The sequence below is a fragment of the Leptodactylus fuscus genome, chromosome 5 (assembly GCF_031893055.1).
Source record: "Leptodactylus fuscus isolate aLepFus1 chromosome 5, aLepFus1.hap2, whole genome shotgun sequence".
NCBI lineage: Eukaryota > Metazoa > Chordata > Amphibia > Anura > Leptodactylidae > Leptodactylus > Leptodactylus fuscus.
Genome location: NC_134269.1, coordinates 165,430,021 through 165,454,509, shown reverse-complemented (window position 1 = coordinate 165,454,509; position 24,489 = coordinate 165,430,021). Strand labels below are relative to the sequence as shown.

The window sequence follows — 24,489 nt, the reverse complement described above, 5'->3', positions numbered from 1 at the left end:
ATTTGTGCAGATACTGTATTCTCACAAGCAATGGTTTAACAGTATACAATTGTAACTTCTCAGGTCATAGTAGGCCTAGATTAGGGAGCCCTGGTCAAATTTTTATATATAAGACACAACACAGGTATATATACTAATCAGGTAATGAAGTGCCAGATCATACCCATGCATGATCCCACAATAAACCTGTGTTGGGTTAGAATCCCGTGCCTGTGCACCAACCTGTATACACAGCAAGGCAAAGAAATCGAGGAGACCCATTAGGCTTTTGGAGAGTCAAATAATTTTCAGGAGCCATAACATATTTTCACAGCTTCCAGAGTGCTAGTGCATTCGAGAGTATCCTCATCTTGGAAACTGCACCCCTCAGACAATGTATCAAGTGGTATATTGATAATTCTGACCACATAGATGCTTTACAAAAAGAAAAATGAAAATGTATATTTTCCAGATATCCTATCCTATTCTACCTCCTATCCTACCTACTAATACTCAATCACGCAAAAACGGCTGAACGGATTTAGATGAAATTTGGCACATAGATAGTTTGTAACCTGGATTAACACATAGGCTACTTTTTATCCCAGTAAATGACATGGCTTCACAACTGTTATTAATTTTTGTTAATATACTATGTTAAACTGCAAGACAATTGAGCTAATTGCAGTTTTCTGGTAAAGCCTGTGCTGTTATCTCTTTGTGTAAACACACAGATAACACTGAGTTCATTCTGTACAAGTATCTGCATATTATATGATCTGCATAAGTGTTCTGTGTCCTGTACAGCCAGAGGGAGGAGGGAAGCAGCATGCTGAGACACTAATATGGGAAAACCCCTTTAATCCAAATTGGCAATTTCCCATTTTTAAACAAGCCAGAAAACTGAAAATCTAATGTGTCACAAAATTCTCAAAAAAAAAAAGAGAGCTATGAAGGTAGCCAGGAGTCAACAGACTTCTCCTCAAGCAGAACTGAGGGAAGATTGAGCAAGCTAGGCGTAAAGCGGCTCTTAGAGCAGATCATCGACGCCAACAATACACAGTTCTATTCCGTTATCAGGCCAGCAGAGTAGTTCAGCACCAGCATCGGGACAGCATCAGTTCAGCATTGGGAATTACAATTACATCTGAGGACTGCTGGCCCGATGTTTGTGCCCAGTAGCCAGTACATCAACGCCCCCATCCTTTTCCCAGTGCTGTCCCCCAGCTCTCCTTACATCTACCCTGTACCCTCTCCCCACCACACGACTAGGCCTCACCTCGGCACTGGTACGGAGACCGGAAGGAAAGACACCAGGGCTCAATCCAGGCCCTGACAAGGGACGCACCGACGCCGACCATAGGAACAGGGAGCTACGGCAATCCGGAGGGACAAACTTCCTGCAGCGTCTGACGACTAGTAGCGTTGGTGAAGATTTACGGTGAGGCCTAGTCGTGTGGCGGGGAGAGGGTATGGGGCAGATGTCAGGAGAGCTGGGGGGCAGCACTGGGAGGAGGAAGATGGGGGGGCATCGATGTACTGGCTACTGGGCACAAGCGTTGGGCCAGCAGTCCTCATATGTAATTGTATTTCCCAATGCTGAACTGATGCTGTCCTAATGCTGGTGCTGAACTACTCTGCTGGCCTGATAACGGAATAGTACCCAATACGCTTATTATATGGTGTCCTACCTAGCTGCTGAGGTGCCGGAATAATCACAGGCACGATGTGAAGAACAAGTTCAGCAACAGGCCAGGTTGAGAGCTGCCGAAATGCCAGAGCAGGCTAATTTTTTTATTACTCTCACATTTTTCATTTCTCTTTGGACCCAATTCTGAAGTCCATGCAGACAAAGTTGCGGGCATAAGCTAGTATACTATACAATGTCCAATATGATATGTCCAACTTGTGGCACTGTGAAAAGTCAGCTCCGGTTATTATGCTCTTTTTCTTGATTTTGAAAACATCCTACATGTGTCCCTTATCTTTTGCCAAGAAATATGACAGGGCTCAGAAGTGAAAGAACACCATGTGCATTTGAGGCCTAATTTGGTTATTCACATGGCACTGGCAGGCAATTGCGTAGACACTGAGGTAAAATGTAAAGATTGACACCCCCAAATATAACCCTATTTTACAAATACACCCCTTTGAACCCAAAGTACCTCCTAGAAATGAATGTGCAAATATTTTTTTTAAAAATATGTGATTTTGGTGCCCAACATGTTCTGCTCAATTTTTACTCCAACTTCACACCTAAAGTTTTAAGTGGTTGTCCTGGGTACAAAAAAAGTAAAAAAAATATGGTTGTACAATTCTATAAGGGCTTAGGAGTGATGGAGTGCTTTTTGGTTTTTGGAGAGAAGATTTAAAGGGAATGGTTTATGGACGCCGTGTCGCTTTGGCAGAAGTGACTCCATTTTGTAAACTATACCTCTTAATGAATTTTTCAAGGAGCAGAGTGACCATTTTTAACCCTTGAGCATTGCATTAATTTAGTGTACAAAAATAAATTCACAGCTGCAAAGTTAAAACTGAAAAAACTCCAAAAACTGCTAAGGTTATCCTGAGTACATGTGCAAAAAGAACGAAAACAGATCCAGCTCCAGCCAGAATATTCTAATAAAACATGACTTTTAATATTGTTCTTTGTTTCTTTTTAAAGAACAATATTAAAAGTCATGTTTTATTAGAATATTCTGGCTGGAGCTGGATCAGTTTTCGTTCTTTTTGCATACAGTATGTAGCGCCCTGATCCGGAGGGCTGATCCGTGCCCCAATTTATAAGTACAGACTTTGGCTGTGGCTAACTTGTTTCATGTATTGAGTTATCCTGAGTACAACAGTGTTGGATCCAGACATAAGCTGGACACAATTTATTAAAAGTAAGTTACCCTCCTGTCTTGGCCAGTTTTGCCCTAAAGCTCCTAAAATCCCTCCAAGCTCAAGATCGAACTTTGCAGAACTTCCAGTGACAAGGACATAGCATAATCCTGAACAGACGCTAGCAGTAGTATCTTACACCTCCCATTGCCACCACAGGGGTTTTCCCATTTCTTGAATAACCCCTTTGCGCTGTTTACTTTGTACTGTTATGTATTGAAATACTGAGTTAGCAATACACATAGTGTGAGTGGGTGTGGAGAGCAGAAAGACTATGGTTTGACTGGTTTTTGCATGCTGTACTGGAATTCCCTATAAAGTGAGTGATGCATATGAACTATCCTCTAAGGCCTTAGTCTATTCCAAGTTAAGTACTGTCATAAGAGATTCTGTATGCATTTATGGATAAACCCTCTAAGGGGTCTTGGTATCAGCCATTGTAGTATTATCTGACAATTAATATTCAGTACATCATTAATGTTACATGCTTTATTACCCTGCTCTTAAGAGTGTTATTTGCCTTCACTATTGTTTTCATTTATTAATCCCAAGAAAGGGTTAAATGTTATAGTTATTGAACCACTGTATGGCAGTATTATTCAAGTATGATAAGTATATTATCATATCATTTATAGATCAAAGCATGTGTAGTGTTGCCAAGGCAGAGCTCATACATAAAATATTTTGGCATACAATGCTATGCATGGCATGACATAGACTCACATTGTGCCTTTAGGCTGTCTCTGAGATTATAGGAACATCTCTAAATTTTGCATAGATAAAATACTTTTATATGTTTACCGACAACAGAGGGCCAGTAAACTGGTACTTGTGTATAAATGCTAGAAAATGGCTAATTCTATAGATTTAAGAGATTTCTATATTACAAAGCTCATCTATGAAACATAACGTTACAAAATATGAAGAGGGGATTAAGAGACCCTTTATTTTGAACCAAATCTCTTAATGGGGTTCCCCAAAACTTAGATATTGAACATAAGATGTAGCTCCAGCACTGTAGTCTGCCAACCTTTATTTACAAATAATGTTAGAAATATAGTGAAGTGCTCATCCATCCACCCAGAACCTCTCATGCCATACAATGCCTGCTGTCCATATTTTCCCATAAAGTGGGGATGGGATTTGCTAGAATCTCATCCACTTTGCTGTGACTGTAACAGTTTTTTTTCTGCCACAGGCAAACCGTTGTGTTTCAAAAATACCTTCCTCATAAGGAGTCCCCTAAACTGATTCTCACTTCTTATTGGTCTATTACAGTGATGGCGAACCTACTGCACATGTGCCAGAGAGGGCACGCAGAGCCCTCTATGCTGGCACGTGTGCGGTCGCCGGTATCGCTCACTAACAGGGAATCTGGTACAGGATTCTCCGATAATGAGCGATCACTGCCTTCAGTTGTGTGTGCAAATGCACATACCTTCTGAAAGCTGTCAATGTAGGCCGCAGATCGCGCAACCGTGGCCTACACTGACTGCAGAGTTTGACCTCTGCTTCCGACGCAGGCGCGATGATGTGAGTCATCAGCACCCGCAGTCACAAGAAGGTGGACGCCGGCGGCTCTTCATGGGTAAGTATAAGAGTGTGTCTGTGTGTGTGAGAGTGTGTGTATGAGACTGTGTGTAAGTGTCAGCCATACTGAAGAGCATATAATACTGGGGGGATGCGTACTGAGGAGCATATAATATTGGGGGGGGGGCGTACTAAAGAGCATATAATACTGGGGGTTGTACTAAACAGCATGTAATACTGGGGGGCGTACTAAACAGCATATAATACTGGGGGTTGTACTAAACAGCATGTAATACTGGGGGGCGTACTAAACAGCATATAATACTGGGGGTTGTACTAAACAGCATATAATACTGGGGGGGCGTACTAAAGAGCATATTATACTGGGGGAATACGTACTGAGGAGCATATAACACAGGAAGGACGTGTACTGAGGGGCATATAATACTGTGTGTGGGAGGGGGGGCATACTGAGGAGCATATAAAACTGTGTGTGGGGCACTGAGGAGCATATAATACTGGGGGGATGCGTACTGAGGAGCATATAATACTGTGTGTGGGGGGGTAATGAGGACCATATAATACTGGGGGTTGCGTACTGAGGATCATATAATACTGTGTGTGTGTGTGGTACTGAGGAGCATTTAATACTGTGTGTGGGGGTACTGAGTAGCATATAATACTATGGGGGGGGGCGTATTGATAAGCATATAATACTGTGTGTGGGTGCCACTGTGGAGCATATAATTATGTGGGGGGAGGGGGTACTATGAAGCAAACAATACTGTGTGGTGGGCCTACTGTGGAGCATATAATACTGTAGGGGGGCTACTGCGGAGCATATAATACTGTCTGGAGTCCCCTCACTATTTATATCACAGTATCTGTTTTATAGCAGACGTGATATTAGTACAGGCTGGAATAACACTGCATGGTCATTATAAAACAGATCCTGTGCAATGTAAGTAGTGAACATTAACTGTTCAGAAGTACCAAATGCAGAGACCTTTACCTTTCAGTACAAGCTCTGTAATTTGTGGGTCCGTAACTGTCTGCAATTGTGGGTCCGCACAGTATTAAGGTTAAATTGCCGTGTTGGAACTTCACAATAATTTAGTGGGTTTTGGGTTTCAGTTTGGTCACTTGGTCTCTAAAAGGTTCGCCATCACTGGTCTATTAGCTCTCAATTCCCACAAAGAGCAAGTTGCTAACATCACCTTGATGAACTTAAAGAATATGATGCGAAACTCCAGACAAAGTTTTGGAGCACCTAGATAATCTCCATTTATAAAAGACGCTTTGCACATTTAGTAGTGCACTCAGTAGTCTGACATTCCTGTTATGACGGTGCTGTAGAACAAGCTCAATGAGATTTCACATATTCCCTTATAGGCAAATTTTTCACTGTATTGGGAGGGGGAGACGACTATCACAGCTTGATGGACAGTTTTGTAAAGTTTGGTATGAATAAGTCCCACAAAAGCCTCAACTTCTGGATATGCGTCCAAATAAAGTAATACTTTCTGTATGTCAGTCATACTATGAGTCTGAGGTAAGGTCATTGAAATTGATATACTGCACTTACCTTCCACATGGCTGGGAGCTTATATTTTTCCTTTTGTTAGTGTTCTGTTCAGCTAACTGATGGTCCATGGCTCAATGTGGCCTCTACTTTAACTGCCAACTACTCCATATATTGGGTCAATGCTGTGCCCACGCCCTTTCAATCTACTGATGTGCAGTGATACCAGAAGTCATGCCCCCACCAATATATACTGTACATTATAGTCCTAGAAAACCTCTTTGAGATGGACACAAGTGTCCCAGGATTTCTGCCTGATCAGACATCAAGGTCCATTATTGCAGCAAGCACTTCTGATAATAGGAGCACTTATCTCTGAAAGCAGAATACTAGAAATATGAGAACAATGCGAGCCAAACCTTCCTGCAGCTCTGACCAGGCAGTCAACAGTGACTGTGCCTGAGACACGTGGCCTGGTGTGCCAACTTTACTGCTGCTCTCTGTACCAACCTATGCCAGTGTAATTCTACTGACAAAGTGTGTGTTTATTTTTACATTATTTGCTTATATCTTTATATTTGGTGGCAAACTGAGTAGGAAGTTTGGCCAATTCCAGGTTTTGCTATGATCCCCTATGACTTGTCTGCTTGCCCCATGTTCTGTAGACATGCTGCTTATTTTTTACTGGTGACTGTCTCTGGCTTTGGTATGAATACATCAAACTTGTATGGCAATCCTTATTATGGAAGGGAATCACTCTGATACATGTATGAATTAAAGACCCCAGCACTGCGAATGGTTACGTGTAAGTGAGGTTCATTACATCTCACCAATCCATATGACTTTAGTCAGTGACATTTTGGTCCGTCCCCGACCTTCCTGAGGCTGTCTGTATACAAAGAATCGACGTTTTATGCTTATTAATACTAAATACAAAAAGTGCATATGAAAGTGCAAATAATGCTCAAAACATTGAAGAGAAAATAGAGATTATATAGATATCTATATGCATATCCATACCAAGTAGATAGGACTTCTTATGGAATAAATATATAGCCATATAATATATTACAAGGCAGTTCACATTAAGGAGTATTTGGGGTACAAATAAGGAGAACAATGCTATGTTGCATAATGTCTATACAGATGCCATAGAGCTAAATGCAATGGGTAAATTCAAGAAAACTGTGGAAGAAATCTCCTTTTACACTGATCTCTTACATTTAGTCCTCACTGAGAATCTTTTTCAGGATAAGTTTTACCTCCAGACACAAGGAACCGCAATGGGGTCCAATGCCTCCCTGCCATGCTAGTGCCTACATGTCCCATTTTGAGGACCAATATGTCTATACATGTGACCTCTTCAACATCTACTCTCTAATCTGGAAGAGATGTATCAACCATATTCTCTGCATTTGGGGGGAGCTGTGGATGCCTTTTGCAAGCTCCATACATACCTCAATTCAATCTGGCCAGAATTGCAACTCTCTATTCATTATAATGATGGTCAGTTTTTTGGACACACAAGTGTTGATTGTACCCGATGGCCTCCTCTGGACAGATTTATATACAAAATCTAAAGATCAGAACAATTTACACTTATATTCTGGTTTCCATCCTCCAGCGGTTAAGAAATCATTGCCTATTTCACAGGTCCAATGTGCTAAACATACAGTTGAAACTAGAAGTTTACATACACTATATAAAATGACACATATTCATATTTTTCTCACTATCTGACATGAAATCAGAATAAACCTTTCCCGTTTTAGGTCAATTAGGATTGCAAAAATTATTTATTTTTGTCAAATGTCAGAATAATGAGAGAGAATTGTTTAAGGCATTTTTATTACTTTCTGCAAAGTCAAAAGTTTACATACATTTGATTTGTATTTGGTACCATTGCCCTTAAACTGTATGACTTAGGTCAAACATTTTGGTTATCCTTCCACAAGCTTCTCACAATATTTGGGCACATTCCTCCTGCCAGAACTGGTGTAGCTGAGCCATGTTTGTAGGCCGTCTTGCTCGCACCTGCCTTTTCAGCTTTGACCATAAATTTTCAGTAGGATTGAGATCGATCCCTCCTGCAACAACAGATAATGAATGTTGCCCCTATGACACACCCCTCTTCGGAGCACCAATCCAATTGATCGAGGCTGTTCTGGTTGGGAACTCTATTTGTGTGTTGTATACACATGGTGTCAAATTCACCGTTTGTTAGACATTGATAATATATTTACTCCTATGTCCATAAAAAAACTTTTAATAAGCACTTGGACACAATCGTAAACAAAATATACTTCACAAAGATGTAATTAAAAGTTGCGTTTTAAGTTCCTTATTTGTAGTTAGTAGGGGTAGAAAAAATTGGGTCACTATCATGACCTATTAGTAAATGGTATGCTTTAATGTTCCACATACAACAGAAAATTGCACCATTGCTCCTATTACATGAATACGAGCATCCTGCACATGCCTCTGTCTGCTGCACCAGCTTCTAGCGCCTGAAGGATTCCTGAGTAGTGGATCTGTGTGGAGTCCAGGTGTCAGACCTCCACAGATCACATACTTCTTAAAGGGGTATTCCCATGACGCTTGTTCACTAACCTGCAGGCTGTTGTGCTCTCTTCACTTCCTGCTTTTCTCGGCACATAGGTGGGCGGGGTTTCACTTGCACGGGATTGGTTGTAAATGAATTACCACAGTGTGAAGCTGATGTAGCAGAGCTGGATTTGAGTCAGTTTGCTTACATACAGAGGTAACGGACTCCCTATCTCAGCCCTTATCAGCCAAATTCAATTAAACCGACTGATAAGAGCTCAGAAATCCTGGAGCTCTCTGAGAAGCTCCGCTACTTAAAATACACAAACAGCTCAGAGCTGCTCCCAGCCCCTCCCTCCCCCTCTGAGAGCAGGCAGCTACATCACTTGACAAATGAGCATATAATCCCGAGGGCCATAGAAACGGAGTGTAAACAATGAAGTGAATACATTAAGATAGCAGACAAACAAAGCAGTTTTGGTATAGCAATGCATTTAAGAAAAGTCTTAAATCCACATAAACTAGCAGTATAGATAGGATCCTTGTGATGGGACAACCCCTTTAAGGTGGAGAATGAGTAAACATTTATGGTTACACTGGTAATGTATTGTTATAGTAACACCTCAATGGCAGGACCTCCTGCGGTTCTGCTGAACTAAACTTAAAAGCATTTACCCATCTCCCTGTTTTAGCAGCTTTGTCTGCTCTCTCTCTTCTTCTCACTTCCTGTATTATTCTACAAGCTGATGGGTGACTTTGATTGTTTGATGAACAGGACCTATGAAGTATCTCAATAGATAAAGACTTTGCCTTTACCATGAGAGATTATTTATTATATTACTAGAAATCTCATATAAATTCAGATCAAAGTATGTACAGTAATACCATATTGCAGCAGGTTTGGACTGGCGCACAGGTCACAGGTGAATTCTCTCGTGAGCCCCAAAGCCAGACAGGCCATCAGCTCACCCTGGTATGGCACATTATAATCATTGTACTTCATACAGATACTCATTGTACAGCATCTCGGCCAGGTACTGTATTGGTATGATATACTGGGTAGGTTATGTAAGGTTATGTAAGAGAGTGCCCTGTTTATTTTTATACACTGTAATTATACTAGGCAGCTGAAATGACATCTAGGTGCAGAGTCAGGCCAACTTGGATCCTTTCTTCTTGGACCCCATTTTCTCTATCACATTGCAGGGGCCCCAATTATCAATCATCTGCAGTGGTCTGTCACTGTGTGGGCACATACGCTTGGCTCACAGAGATAAGAGGGCCCTAGTTCATGGCATGAGCCAGGCAGCAGGCTACTAACAGGACCTCAGGATAGAACCAATGAAAGGCAAGGACTAGACAGGGAGCGAATATTGAAAAAATGTATGTTACCAACATTTTAAGCATCTTTAAACCATTGTTATATAATATTTGCAGGTAGCTGCACAATGGGCTCCCAAAATGAATCCTAGGCACTCCAGCCCAACACTGTACTGCCCCAAATATGATTGGCTCCAAATTTACTCTGCAGCAGAACAATGATCCCACACACACAGACAATGTCTATAACAACTATGTTATTCCTAGGGAAGAACAAACAGTCCTGAAAGTTATGTTATGGCCCCCGTACTAGTCTGAAGTTCCTTTAAAAACTGTCTGCAAGTCTACCCAGAAGAATTGATGGTGTTTTAAAGGCAAAGTCAGGTCACAGCAAATATTTATTTAGATTTCTTTTTTTGTTCATTCATTTTGCATCATATTTGACATAAAGTATTAACACTTTTACTTTTCAAAGCATTCTTACTTTGCAACATTTCTTCCACACCTGGCTAAAACATTTGCACAATACTGCAGTAACGAAATACAATCAGAAAAAACCTAACTTAAAGATCCCTCAGCATCTTTGTCTTGCCGAAAATGCAGCTCAGCAAGTTGTGTCAGTCCATTAGTATGAGGAAGAAGTGTGTCACCTTCTTTGTAAAAACTGCAGTGTCCTCAGGAATAACAAACAAGCAGGTGTAGATCATGGCAGCGAACAGAGTAGTCCACATCCAGAAGCACCAAATGAGGAGGAGGTAAGTGGTCAAAGTTACCGTCATCTTATGTGTACATAGACTCGCTATAATGTTCTACAATGTACAATGACTGCGTGATCATCAACACTAATGTTATATGGATAGTCAGTACTCACAATGACTGTAGATGATCTTATTATATTAAGAGCCTGTAGAAAATCATAAGCAGCGTTGCCTGTTTTCTAGGATCAGGTGAAACAGGGAAAGTGGAAAGTATAGTAAAAGTTTTATGCTTGCTTTCCCTATTGAATTGAATCCAGTTTGGCAAAAACAAACAAACAAAACAGCACACTTTTTGGCTGGCATATGACTTCCCCCTATTGCTGCCTATACACACTAGATGAATGACTGCCAAACCCAATGATGTCAACTGGACTGAGCAACCATTTATTGTGTCTGGGGTCCTTCCAACTCTCCCCCAGTTGCAGTTGTTGGGGGAGCTAATGGTCACCTTTTGTTCTCCCCTCTTGGAGACTGAACAGAATCTTTGGGTGAAGGAAACCTGGCCACTTTTTCAGTACATGGAACAATCTTGACTGTATTTACCTCTACTTGCTTTTGTTGGTTTTTTCCACCGTGAAAAAGTAATTTTTTTGGTACCTTCTTAGTCAAGTTAGAAAGTTACCAAAGCAATACGATACGGTCAAGTGTACAAACACTGCAGTGGAAAGCTAAGGACCTTGCACAATTTTTTTTTTTTTTTCTTCAATTTTCTCAATCTCATCCACAATGATTGACTGTAATACGCCACAGCCAAACTGCGGTATATGCGCCAAGTGGGCCTGGTCTCAGAGTGTATTCATACAGTATGTACTAGTAGTGTGTTGCAGTCACAATACACACAACATAAACTGAACATGGTTTTACTAGAAATCACTGCAGTCTTCCTGTATTTTACAGTTGAAATGCTTGTTTTTAACATTAAGTTCCATGGCCAAAGACACACTAGGTCTCCTTCAGGCTGAGGCCCCACGTTGCAGAAATGCAGCTTTTTTGTTGCAGATTTTGCTGCCTTTTTTTGAGGCAAGGTAAAGAATGGCTACAAAAGGAATGTGAAATCTACTGTATATAAGTACTTCTACTTCTACCTTCTTCTCAATCCACTCCTGGCTTTGACTCAAAAAACTGGGGCCAAAAAAGCTTTGTTTACGCAACGTTGGTCCTTAGCCTCATACTTTTATGATTTGTGTTACATTCTGATGTAGTTTTAGATCAAATTATATATGTAAGTTACCTACACCTTCTGGTTCAATATACCATAAGCTGCCAATCTGAGCTCACTCTAGATGACTCTTATTTCCACTTCAAACATTTTCTCCTCTTAACAAATCATGCAGCTGCTCTCCTGCGATCTGTCTGTTGCTTATACACCATGTTTACTATACTTGTTGTTATGGAACCAAATCAACTATTGTCACTGACACTGATTCTATATGATTATGAAACACATCATGTCAATATGTAACTTAGGTTACCTATTAGTCCTATCCTTTTATTTTTGGATTTATTTGTACTTTCTTTTATCATCTTATTCTTGTTGTGCATTTTATGTTTTTATTGCAATTGTAAGCAGTGCATTTTATTATGGTGTTATTACGGTATTTATGGTGGCCTGAGGAAGACGCCGGTACAGCATAGAAACGCGTAGCCACCCTCTGCCTGTTTTTTGGAACCAATAAACGAATATTAATTTATTTAAATTTTGGTTTTTCTTGGATTCCATCCAGTGGCGCTCCCATTCTATCCCGGGTTTTTTGTTTTCTTTATTCCCATTGTCTCTCACCGCCCTCTGGGTAGGTGTCCGGGTAGGAGCTGACACTGAGCTATTTATCCTGATCTAGGACATTCATTGGGGCACTGGGCATTTTTCATTTTCATACTAGATCAAATTTATGCAGAAATATAGAAAATTCTGAGTGGTTCACAAACTTTCAAGCACCACTGTAGGTACCTTACTTATCATACATAGGTGTCTGTATGGACTTTAAAGAATGTTAACACTTGTTTAAACATTAAATGGCATAAATGAGCCGAACACTAACTAGTTTAAAACACTGAATGCTTAACCTTAAACTCACTGGAATACAATAGTACAGGTTGACACTAAGTTCACACTAGTGTTTGGGTGTCCATTGTTCAGGTCCGCATGGGACCCGAAAGACAGTGAGTATGTTCGCTTAAAAAATGGTTACCTGCAGATGCCATAATAATAATAATGCATTTTATTTATATAGCGCCAATATATTCTGCAGCACTTTACAAATTGTAGGGTTCAAGTACAGACAAAAAATATACATTACAAATAAATAGTCACTTCACACAATGGGCCTGAGGCCCTGCTCACAAGAGATTACAATTAGGGATGAGCGAACACTGTTCGGATCAGCCGTTCCGAACAGCACGCTCCCATAGAAATGAATGGAAGCAGCTGGCACCTACACTTTGCCGGCGGTCGGTTGCTTAACCCCTCGCGTGCCGGCTACGTCCATTCATTTCTATGGGAGCGTGCTGTTTGGAGCGGCTGTTCCGAACAGTGTTCGCTCATCTCTAATTACAATCTATAAGGTACAGAGTGAGACACAAGTGGTAGCAGAGGCAGCATCGGAGGTGGCATTGCTTATACAGTGGTCCATGCATTTTTGTAGTAGAGGTTACTGTCATTATTCATAAAGCTGTATAAGCCATCACAAGTTACTGTCCTTTAATGTGCAGATCGTGCCTGGATATATAAAATTACAGTCTGAAACGGCATCATATCCTATGGGGGTAATATGGGAGCGTGAACAGAGGAGGGTTTATTTTAGGCATTCTAACTGCAGAAGGGTTTACATTAGGAATTGTGATAGATCTATCTGAAGAGATGTGTCTTTAGTTTGCACTTGAAGCTCTAGAAATTGGGAGTTAATCTGATTGTCTGGGGTAGAGCATTCCAGAGAAGTGGTGCAGCTCGGGAGAAGTCTTGTATACGAGCGTGGGAGGTTCTGATAATAGAGGGTATAAGTCTTAGGTCATTGAGTGAACGGAGAGCACGGGTTGGGCGGTAGACAGAGATGAGGGAGGAAATGTAGGGAGGTGCGGCATTATGGAGAGCCTTGTGGATGAGAGTGATAACTTTATATTTTATTCTATAATGAATAGGCAGCCAATGTAGCGACTGGCACAGACCAGAGGCATCGCTGTAGCGTCTAGCCTGATAGATGAGCCTGGCCGCTGCATTCAGAATAGACTGTAGAGGGGAGAGTTTGTAATGGGGTCTGCTGGGTTTCCACTGGTTTTATACAGATACCGGCAGAGAGAAAAGTCCTCCTTGCAGGCCTCTCTCAGCATACTTGTTCTGACCGGTAAATCTTGCCAACATATAGATTGAATTTCACATCTGAAACTCGGTCGTGTGAATGTTGGATTAGTCATGTAACTGTAAAAAATAGCGGTGTGATGGTCACTTTAAAAACAATGAGTATGAATTGATATACTCACAAGTCTGTTTTTTGACAGACCGTTTTACACAACCATCAAAAAAACAGACATGCTCTGCCTTTGTTCATTTTGACAGGTACAAAAATAGACAAGTGAATACACCTATATTCTTTTATGTGTTTCTAACTCCTTTCCGACATCCACAGTACTATTATGGCAGATGCCGGGTGTTTAACTATGGCGGCTGCCCGGGAATCGAGCGGCAGCCATAGCCACATGGTGTCTGCTGTTTCATACCGGAAGACGCCGGTACAGCATAGAAACGCGTAGCCACCCTCTGCCTGTTTTTTGGAACCAATAAACGAATATTAATTTATTTAAATTTTGGTTTTTCTTGGATTCCATCCAGTGGCGCTCCCATTCTATCCCGGGTTTTTTGTTTTCTTTATTCCCATTGTCTCTCACCGCCCTCTGGGTAGGTGTCCGGGTAGGAGCTGACACTGAGCTATTTATCCTGATCTAGGACATTCATTGGGGCACCGGGCATTTTTCATTTTCATACTAGATCAAATTTATGCAGAAATATAGAAAATTCTGAGTGGTTCACAAACTTTCAAGCACCACTGTAGGTACCTTACTTATCATACATAGGTGTCTGTATGGACTTTAAAGAATGTTAACACTTGTTTAAACATTAAATGGCATAAATGAGCCGAACACTAACTAGTTTAAAACACTGAATGCTTAACCTTAAACTCACTGGAATACAATAGTACAGGTTGACACTAAGTTCACACTAGTGTTTGGGTGTCCATTGTTCAGGTCCGCATGGGACCCGAAAGACAGTGAGTATGTTCGCTTAAAAAATGGTTACCTGCAGATGCCATAATAATAATAATGCATTTTATTTATATAGCGCCAATATATTCTGCAGCACTTTACAAATTGTAGGGTTCAAGTACAGACAAAAAATATACATTACAAATAAATAGTCACTTCACACAATGGGCCTGAGGCCCTGCTCACAAGAAATTACAATTAGCGATGAGCAAACACTGTTCGGATCAGCCGTTCCGAACAGCACGCTCCCATAGAAATGAATGGAAGCAGCTGGCACCTACACTTTGCCGGCGGTCGGTTGCTTAACCCCTCGCGTGCCGGCTACGTCCATTCATTTCTATGGGAGCGTGCTGTTTGGAGCGGCTGTTCCGAACAGTGTTCGCTCATCTCTAATTACAATCTATAAGGTACAGAGTGAGACACAAGTGGTAGCAGAGGCAGCATCGGAGGTGGCATTGCTTATACAGTGGTCCATGCATTTTTGTAGTAGAGGTTACTGTCATTATTCATAAAGCTGTATAAGCCATCACAAGTTACTGTCCTTTAATGTGCAGATCGTGCCTGGATATATAAAATTACAGTCTGAAACGGCATCATATCCTATGGGGGTAATATGGGAGCGTGAACAGAGGAGGGTTTATTTTAGGCATTCTAACTGCAGAAGGGTTTACATTAGGAATTGTGATAGATCTATCTGAAGAGATGTGTCTTTAGTTTGCACTTGAAGCTCTAGAAATTGGGAGTTAATCTGATTGTCTGGGGTAGAGCATTCCAGAGAAGTGGTGCAGCTCGGGAGAAGTTTTGTATACGAGCGTGGGAGGTTCTGATAACAGAGGGTATAAGTCTTAGGTCATTGAGTGAACGGAGAGCACGGGTTGGGCGGTAGACAGAGATGAGGGAGGAAATGTAGGGAGGTGCGGCATTATGGAGAGCCTTGTGGATGAGAGTGATAACTTTATATTTTATTCTATAATGAATAGGCAGCCAATGTAGCGACTGGCACAGACCAGAGGCATCGCTGTAGCGTCTAGACTGATAGATGAGCCTGGCCGCTGCATTCAGAATAGATTGTAGAGGGGAGAGTTTGTAATGGGGTCTGCTGGGTTTCCACTGGTTTTATACAGATACCGGCAGAGAGAAAAGTCCTCCTTGCAGGCCTCTCTCAGCATACTTGTTCTGACCGGTAAATCTTGCCAACATATAGATTGAATTTCACATCTGAAACTCGGTCGTGTGAATGTTGGATTAGTCATGTAACTAAAAAATAGCGGTGTGATGGTCACTTTAAAAACAATGAGTATGAATTGATATACTCACAAGTCTGTTTTTTGACAGACCGTTTTACACAACCATCAAAAAAACAGACATGCTCTGCCTTTGTTCATTTTGACAGGTACAAAAATAGACAAGTGAATACACCTATATACTTTTATGTGTTTCTAACTCCTTTCCGACATCCACAGTACTATTATGGCAGATGCCGGGTGTTTAACTATGGCGGCTGCCCGGGAATCGAGCGGCAGCCATAGCCACATGGTGTCTGCTGTTTCATACAGCAGACAACACACGCTAATGCCCCCAGTCAATGCCCACACCGATCGTGGGCATTAACCCTTCTGGCGCTTTGGACAAAGCTGACTGAGGCGCCATTTTCCTGGCGGCACATGGGCGCCCCATTTTGCTGATGATCGCCGGCACCTGGAGCAAGCTCCAGGGCTGACGTCACATTGGCATGACAGCCGGGAGCCTTGTAAAGTCTACAAAGACTTTCTTTTGCAGGCTGCTCTAAAAAATTGGACCTTTAGATAGAATCATCACATTCAGTGGATTTGTGTACTGTCTGTAGAGAAACTAACATGTGAATAAGCCCTAATACACACACAATATATTATCCACAAGAGCACTGTATACAAACATAACATATACAGCGTGATAATACATTACATACATATGCTTGTATTACATACCTTCTGCATATAAAACATAATACACTTTGTAACCATGAGCACACAATACACGTTTCCACTGAAAACATTTACAGATATTCATCATATTGCTAGGTGTTAATATACATAATATATACTATCCTGACTTTTTTACAGCTGGCTATAGTGCAGTGCATGTGTAATAAGAGTAAAGTGCACTGTACACCTGTCAGCCTGCCATTGAGATTGTAGGATGAGGTGGTAGAAAGCAGGACAATATAGCCAATAAAATCCTTGACTTTCCTCTGTGACTCTGGGAGCAGCAGATAAGAGTTTATGGCAGCTCTGACCAGCAGTTACATAAGGCTGTGCTGTCCTAGTGACAGCTGATCATTGTAGTCCCTCCCTCAGTCAGTGAATGGCAGCAGCTCCTATTGCCAGGGAGGCAGTCCTTATTGTAGCACAGAGCTGCCATGGCATTAGGTTTATTATTAACAGCCCTGGACAGCTGGGGGACAGCCAGCACTGCTCAGCCCTCTGCAGGATCCCAGCTGTATGAAGGTAAGACATGTATACATCCTATAGCCTGGCTGTCTGGCTATGCATTGGTGTATCCCTGGGCTGTGTCATAGCTGGAAGCCAATGATATGCAATAGGAGAGACGTAGTGACACAGGAAGCAAAGCTGCAGGAGCAGGTGCAGTGTGTATTGTGACTGATATAGTAATCCACAGTCATGTTATGCTAGTGGGGCTAATGCCATATAGTGAGTATGTCTGGGTCTCCATATACACTATATAGTAATGCAAGAGTAGGGGAATGCAGACTGGATTACTGAATACTTACCTATAGTATTGACCAGACCAGTCCAGCAAGATCAGAGCAGGGAAAGCGGAGCTGATGGACGTCCCAGGACAAAGAAGCAAGTGGCCAGTAGTAATAGCATTGCGTCATAAAACTTCTGTCTACACATAGCAATGTATCACTAGGATTTCCTGTGTTTGTGTCAGCACCGTACAATAATTCCAAATATATTACTCCTTTAGTAAATAAATCCAGCATAACATAACAGTGCTGGAGCACCTTTCCTCAGAACTCTGCGGTTCCTCTATCATTCTGCCTGGAAATATAGAAGTTCATTAACAGTCCTTTGTGTTACAATTCTGTTTGGTGAAGGATCCTGTTGGTAAACTGTCAGGTCACTGCTGCGGTTCACCCTGACAAGGGAATTGGTACTGCAAAGTTTTCAATTTATTCAGATTTTTCCAAGAGGAATGACAGAGGAAAAGCCCAACACATATTTCTTAAAAAGATATAAACGGCTACTGTGATCAGGCGATGCCAAGTATATTATAGTCTACTATAAAATGTATTACTCCCTGTATATATGTCCTTCTAGGGTATATAGAAGTCCAAGAACTCAGGGATGTAGATAGAAATTATAGGGTCACATAGAAAAACTTGTTATATAGACAGCTCCCACAGATTTGCATATTTTTAATTAAGTTAATGTTAATTGTAGTATTAGAGTAGATCGTTATCATTGATGCTCTGCACATTGTAAGCGGTGCCCCAGTATCTCCCCAGTGCCAAATATCAGTGTGAGTGCCAGAGATAGCTGAAGTACAATGATCCGCTCTCTGAAATGAACAGAGTGGTGCACACGCTGCCTGACCACCACCCCATTCATAATGGGGGTCAATAGTCCCCAATTCTCCTAATCGGTGGGGTCTGAGTGGTTGGATCCTCATTAATCTGCAAGTTATCTTCTGATTTATGAATAGAGCAGGGGCGTAACTACCGCCATAGCAGCAGAGGCAGCTTCCACAGGGCCCGGGACATTAGGGGCCCAGTGACAGCCGCTATCGCTGCTATGATTATACTCCTAGTTACGCCACTGGAATAGGGGATAACTCGCCTTCATGGAAAACCCTTTTAGGCTAAGACCCCATGTAGTGGGTCACAGTGAAAAAGCATTGTGGTAAAAACTACAGCGCACCGCATTGTGGTTTTTCCTGTGGCGCTGTTCACAGAAAGTCCACAGAGGTTTCCTCTGTGGACTTTCTGCTTCCATTATACCTATAGGGAAACTGACGGCATTTCCGTAGGTATAATTGACATGCTGAGATTTCCAAAACCACACTGGTTTTGGAATTCGAAGTGTGTCCACTGCGCGTATTTTTCTATTTTTGTTAGAATCCTATCCACAGTAAAACACCAAAGTTTTAGATGAATTTCTAGCATACAACTAACACTAACTAAGGGTGCATTCACACTGAGTAAACGCTAGCTTATTCTGAACGTAAAACACGTTCAGAATAAGCGGCGTCCAAAGCAGCTCCATTCATTTCTATGGGAGCGGGGATACGAGCGCTCCCCATAGAAATGAATGGGCTGCTTCTTTCACTCCGTGCAGTCCCATTGAAGTGAATGGGGAGTGCCGGCGTATACGGCAAGCTCTGCTCATGCCGGAGCGTATACGCCGGCACTCCCCATTCACTTCAATGGGACTGCACGGAGTGAAAGAAGCAGCCCATTCATTTCTATGGGGAGCGCTCGTATCCCCGCTCCCATAGAAATGAATGGAGCTGCTTTAGACGCCGCTTATTCTGAACGTGTTTTACGTTCAGAATAAGCTAGCGTTTACTCAGTGTGAATTCACCCTAACATTGATAAATCTACTTCAGGCTGGGAACACACGTTGTGAAAATGCTTGTGAAGAAACCACAGCGTTTTACAGTGTCTGCAAAGTGGTTAGGATTTTGGTTAATCCCTTCCACACGTTGCAAAAAAATATCTGCAGAGGAAATGTTGCAATTTCAAACACTGTTGAGTTTTTGTAAATCAAAGCATGTCATTATACCTATGGAAACGTTGGTGATTTCCGTATAGGTGTAATAGGGACAGAAAGAGAGTTCTGTGGACTTTCTGTGAAAACAGCGGTCTGCTTAAACACGATGACCGATGTCAGCCTGATTATTAAGGTAAATCTCAGTATTGAGTTAAAAAATATGCCGTCATGACTGTTGCTGGTGGATGGGGCTCTGACTGCATGATGTAGCCAGAGAATGTGAACAAACCTTAATTCCATACTTCCCATCCTAAAATAGATGATAAAACTAGCTGCCTACAGCCATCACCAGGGGAGCTCAGTGTAAAGCAAATGTATAGCTACATTTGACTCAAATAAAAAAAAATTCTATATAGAGTGACACTTTAAGAGATGGCTGCTACTATGACTCTGTGCCAGAAGGAGGAAGACATTGACAGCCTTCTCACCTTGGGCCCATAGAGGTGGTGCGGTCTAAGGGAGGGTTCAGACGATGTCTTTTGGCTCGTAATCTGGCACATCTATGCTGCGGGAGCTTTTGCGGGCCGTATACGCTCCCATTGATTTCAATGGGAGCCAGGATCGTATATGCAGTGCTATTTTGCGCAAAATAGCGCCGCGTATACGATCCACGCTCCCATTGAAATCAATGGGAGCGTATACGGCCCGCAAAAGCTCCCGCGGCATAGATGCAGCGCCGCACCTCCCATGAGGCGACCTGAAGCGACCGCTTCAGGCGGTGCTATGTCAGGGCCCCAGAGAGGGCGCATTTTTGCTTACCTAAGCCAGTCCAGGACAAGATGTCCTGTACTGGCTTAGCACCGAGCGGTGGATTGGGGAGGCCACTGGAGCAGCACTGTTCCAGCAGCCTCCCCTCACGCTCAGGCAGAGAGCAGGTCATCTCCGTGCCTGCTCTCTGCCTGCGAACACCGCTAAGCCCCGCCTCCTTTGCTTAGCTCCGCCTCTCCGCTTTATCACCCCCCCTCCGTTCCGCCCCCTCCTCCCGTGGGGGGGGGGGCTTTCTGTCGTTCGCATCGGGCGGCGAAAGGGGGTATGTTCACCCCTGCATAGATGTGCCAGATTACGAGCCAAAAGACATTGTGTGAACCCTCCCTCACTCTTCACTGGGCAAACCACTAGCAATAAATGCTAGATAGGTAGGCTAAAACTGCATTAAAATCTGTATTGTGTATAGCATTTACAGATGAAACACACGTATTCTAAATATTTCACCTGTAAAAATCGCAGCTGCGTCTTGACCACTATATGTGAATATATCCATATAAACTCCTTTGTCCTCATGCCACATATCATTTGAATATCTTTTCACACCCTTAAATCACAATTCATGATTTTCTACAGACCCACAGTCTTAAGAAAGGCAGTAGATGTGTGACTCACTCCTCCTTCTGCCCCCATCCTCCCTGAACAGGTTGACCCTCCTTATCATTGGTTATACCAGTCTCTCCACTTATCATGTTACCCTATAGATCAGTATGTTGTGAATGTTCATTATCGGACAGGATCACTTATGGCCTATTGTTTGTTGAGACCATGGTTTAGATTTACTAATCCTATCTAATTTGTAGACTGTGCAAACTAACAAAACAGTTTTAGAATCATTTGCGTTAGACCGCGGTTACACGTGGAGATCCGGATCCGCTGGGTGTGTGCCATAAAACAGAAGATTAAAAACTCCTCCGTGCGGGACTTTTCTCTCTAATGATTTTCAGTGGTTTCTGTAGAGAAATTAGCCTTATTTTGCGCCCAAAACTTGTAACAGAGCTTTTGCGCAATTCTGACAAGTGTGGCATCCTAAGCCCTTCCCATTTTTGGCAAGTCACATCTTTTTCCGCAAAAACCCACTCCCTTGTTCCATAAGGTGAAAAAGTGTCTAGGACATAATGAATGTGATATATGACATGTAGGCCAGTTGAGGTGAGCCAATCAATCCAGAATTTTGGGGCACGGCTGAAACTCGGCAGTTAGCCTAAATCTGACCCAAATTGTTCCAGGAGTGTTTACAGGATCCTTAGTGACTCAGAAATACACACAGCTTATAGGGCTTATCTCAAGTAGGATCCAATACACGTGTGTGAGCTGTACTGGGCACCAAAGTTAGGAATTGTGGGAGCTTCTAGACAATAACAAGGACGTCAAGAAAAAAAGGCAAAAGTCTAGCAAGAACAAAAACATAAAAAAAAAAAGAAGAAAAAAACAGATTGTTAACCATTGTTATGAAGCGTTATACACAGTCCAGTCATATTAATGCAACCACCGCCTACTTTTGATGTCAACGTTAAATACCCAATCGCAGAAGGCACGTGCCATCAGCCATCTGAGTGCACTCAGCATTGTGGAAGGTACAATGGATCAACACAAGTATGCAGCTATCTTTGCCGACCATGGATGATGGCATCTACCAGCAGGACAATGCGACGTGCCATAAAGCTCACAGTGTACATGTGTGGTTCGAGGAGCACCAAGATGAGTTTACGTGCTCCCTTGGCCAGCAAATTCCCCGGACTTGAACCAAATCAAAAATCTGTGGGACCACCTCAATCGGGTTGTTCGCGCCATGGATACTCAACCATGTAACCTAGCACAGCTGGCCAAGGCACTGGAGTCGGCATGACTCAATATTCCATTGAACATCATCACAACATCTCCTCTCTTCCTGCACGTCTCACAGTGGTCCACTCTGTGAAAGGTGGTTATTCTGAATTTTGACAGGTGGTCACATTAATGGACAATACACACAAATATATTTATGAACATATTAAGTTTCATATCCTCATGGTTAGAAGAAGTGACACACTATGGGCTGGTAAAGTGGTAAGGGAACTTACATGCGTGCAGCTTGAACAGGGAAGCAGGAGCAGCTGGTGAATATGTAGTCTGGTTGGCATAGACGTAGATGATATACAGTGGGGCAAAAAAGTATTTAGTCAGTCACTAATAGTGAAAGTTCCACCACTTAAAAAGATGAGGCGAAATTTCAGGTGTTGTTTGTACGATTGCTAATATATACGCTCCCAATGTTGATCAGGTTCCTTTTCTGCTGTCTACCCTGTCTGCGCTCCAGTCCTTCGCCAGGGGTCACATGATTGTCTGTGGTGATTTTAACCTCCCACTTAACCCTTTGCTAGATACCTCCACGGGTAGGTCCCAGATTTCTTATGGCGCTCTAAATAAGGTTCGGAAGGCGTTGAACGCCTTGCTGTTGTGTGATGTTTGGCGAATCCTCCACCCGACCGACAGGGACTATTCCTTTTTCTCCCATCCTCATGGTTCGTACAGTAGGATTGATTATATCTTCTTTTCTCATAATCTTCTTTCCTCTGTCTCGGCGGCCTCGATTGGTGTTGCCTTCCTCTCTGATCATTCTCCAGTTTCCTGTGTTTTTCGTTCACCTGTTGCCAGCTCGCGGTCTAATACTTGGAGATTGAATGAATCGCTCCTTCTTGATCCGCAGTGTTTGGCGGAGCTGAAGCTTTCTGTCTCTCATTTTGTACAGGATCACTCTAGTGACGTCACCGCCCCATCGATACAGTGGGAGGCTCTGAAATGCGTTCTCCGCGGAGTGCTGATGAAGCATGGTGCGCGTCTAAAGAGAGAGGCTGGTCTGAAGCTTCGCTCTCTCTTGAGCGATCTGGCAATTTTAGAAGCTCAGCACAAGCGTACGCTCCAGCAGGCGACTTTGGCGTCTCTGACTGCTACGCGTCAAGAGATTAGATCTCTTCTTGAACGGAAACATCAGCGGCTTCGTCTATTAGGACAGCGCTCATTTTATGAATGGGGTAACAAAGCGGGCCGCCTGCTAGCGCGGGCAGTTCGGGAGCGCCATGCAGCCCAACATGTCATGGCTCTCAAATCGCCCTCGGGCTCTATCACTCATACCACATCTGCCATTGCCGCAGCCTTTCAGGAGTATTATAGTTCCCTCTATCATTTACCCCCACCGGGTCAGGTCCATCCGGCTCCTGCCACTGGAACCTCTCTTCCTCAATATGTCGCTAGTACTGCCCTTCCGTCTCTGCGTCCAGAGGATGTGGCTGTTCTGGAAACTCCCTTTTCTGCAAGTGAGCTGGAATTGGGTATTGCCTCCCTCCCCGGGGGCAAGAGTCCGGGCCCTGATGGTTATACAGCACGGTTTTTTAAGGTGCTTAAGGCTGACTTGGCGCAGCCGCTCCTGCGCGCGTTTAACTCCTCCACCTCTGGGGTCCCCTTCCCCCTTGCTTTCCTCCAAGCCCATATTACTGTAATACCTAAAGAGGGCAGGGATCATTTGCTCTGTGCTAATTATAGACCAATCTCGCTCCTGAATACTGACGCTAAGCTTTATGCCAAATTGATTGCCAATCGCCTGAGCCCGTTCATGGGGGAACTTGTACATCCTGATCAGGTGGGGTTTATCCCTTGTAGGGAGGCCCGGGACAACACCCTGCGGGCCTTCTCCGCAATTCATCAGGCACAGTGCTCTCGAACCCCTATGATGCTGTTGTCTCTAGATGCGGAGAAGGCTTTTGACAGGGTGGACTGGAAGTTTTTAGAGGCTACCTTGACTCAAATAGGCCTTGGCCCAGCCATGCTCGCGCGCATTCAGGCTCTCTACAGTTCTCCTATGGCTCGGGTCCAGGTTAATGGCTCTCTTTCCTCCCCCTTTACCATTTATAATGGTACTAGGCAAGGCTGCCCGCTCTCCCCTCTCCTATATGCACTAGTAATGGAGCATCTCTTAGTCGCTATTAGGAACAACCCTGATATCCGCGGCCTGCAGATGCGTAACTGTCATCTTAAGGTGTCTGCTTTTGCAGATGACGTTCTCCTGTTCATCACCAGCCCGCTTACTTCACTCCCGTCCGTTCTTAAGGAGATTAGTACTTACAGCTTCTTTAGTAATTATAAGATCAATTTGACAAAAAGCACAGCCTTAGATGTCTCA

General features: G+C 42.9%; 2 protein-coding genes across 3 annotated transcripts in view; one reads left to right on the top strand and one right to left on the bottom strand.

Moving 5' to 3' along the window:
• PDE6A (phosphodiesterase 6A) overlaps window positions 1–24,489 on the bottom strand; it is a 478,514-nt gene that overhangs the window by 135,488 nt on the left and 318,537 nt on the right. The window lies entirely within an intron of this gene.
• Window positions 10,441–24,489, top strand: part of ARHGEF37 (Rho guanine nucleotide exchange factor 37) — a 52,764-nt gene continuing 38,715 nt past the window's right edge. The window contains exon 1 of one of the 2 annotated variants that reach the window (XM_075274665.1): window positions 10,441–10,533. In XM_075274665.1, the coding sequence (XP_075130766.1) occupies window positions 10,484–10,533 (50 nt within the window). In that variant the 5' untranslated portion in view covers window positions 10,441–10,483. Of the gene's footprint in view, window positions 10,534–17,140; window positions 17,277–24,489 lie in introns of those variants that run through there. The other variant, XM_075274666.1, reaches the window with a different exon arrangement.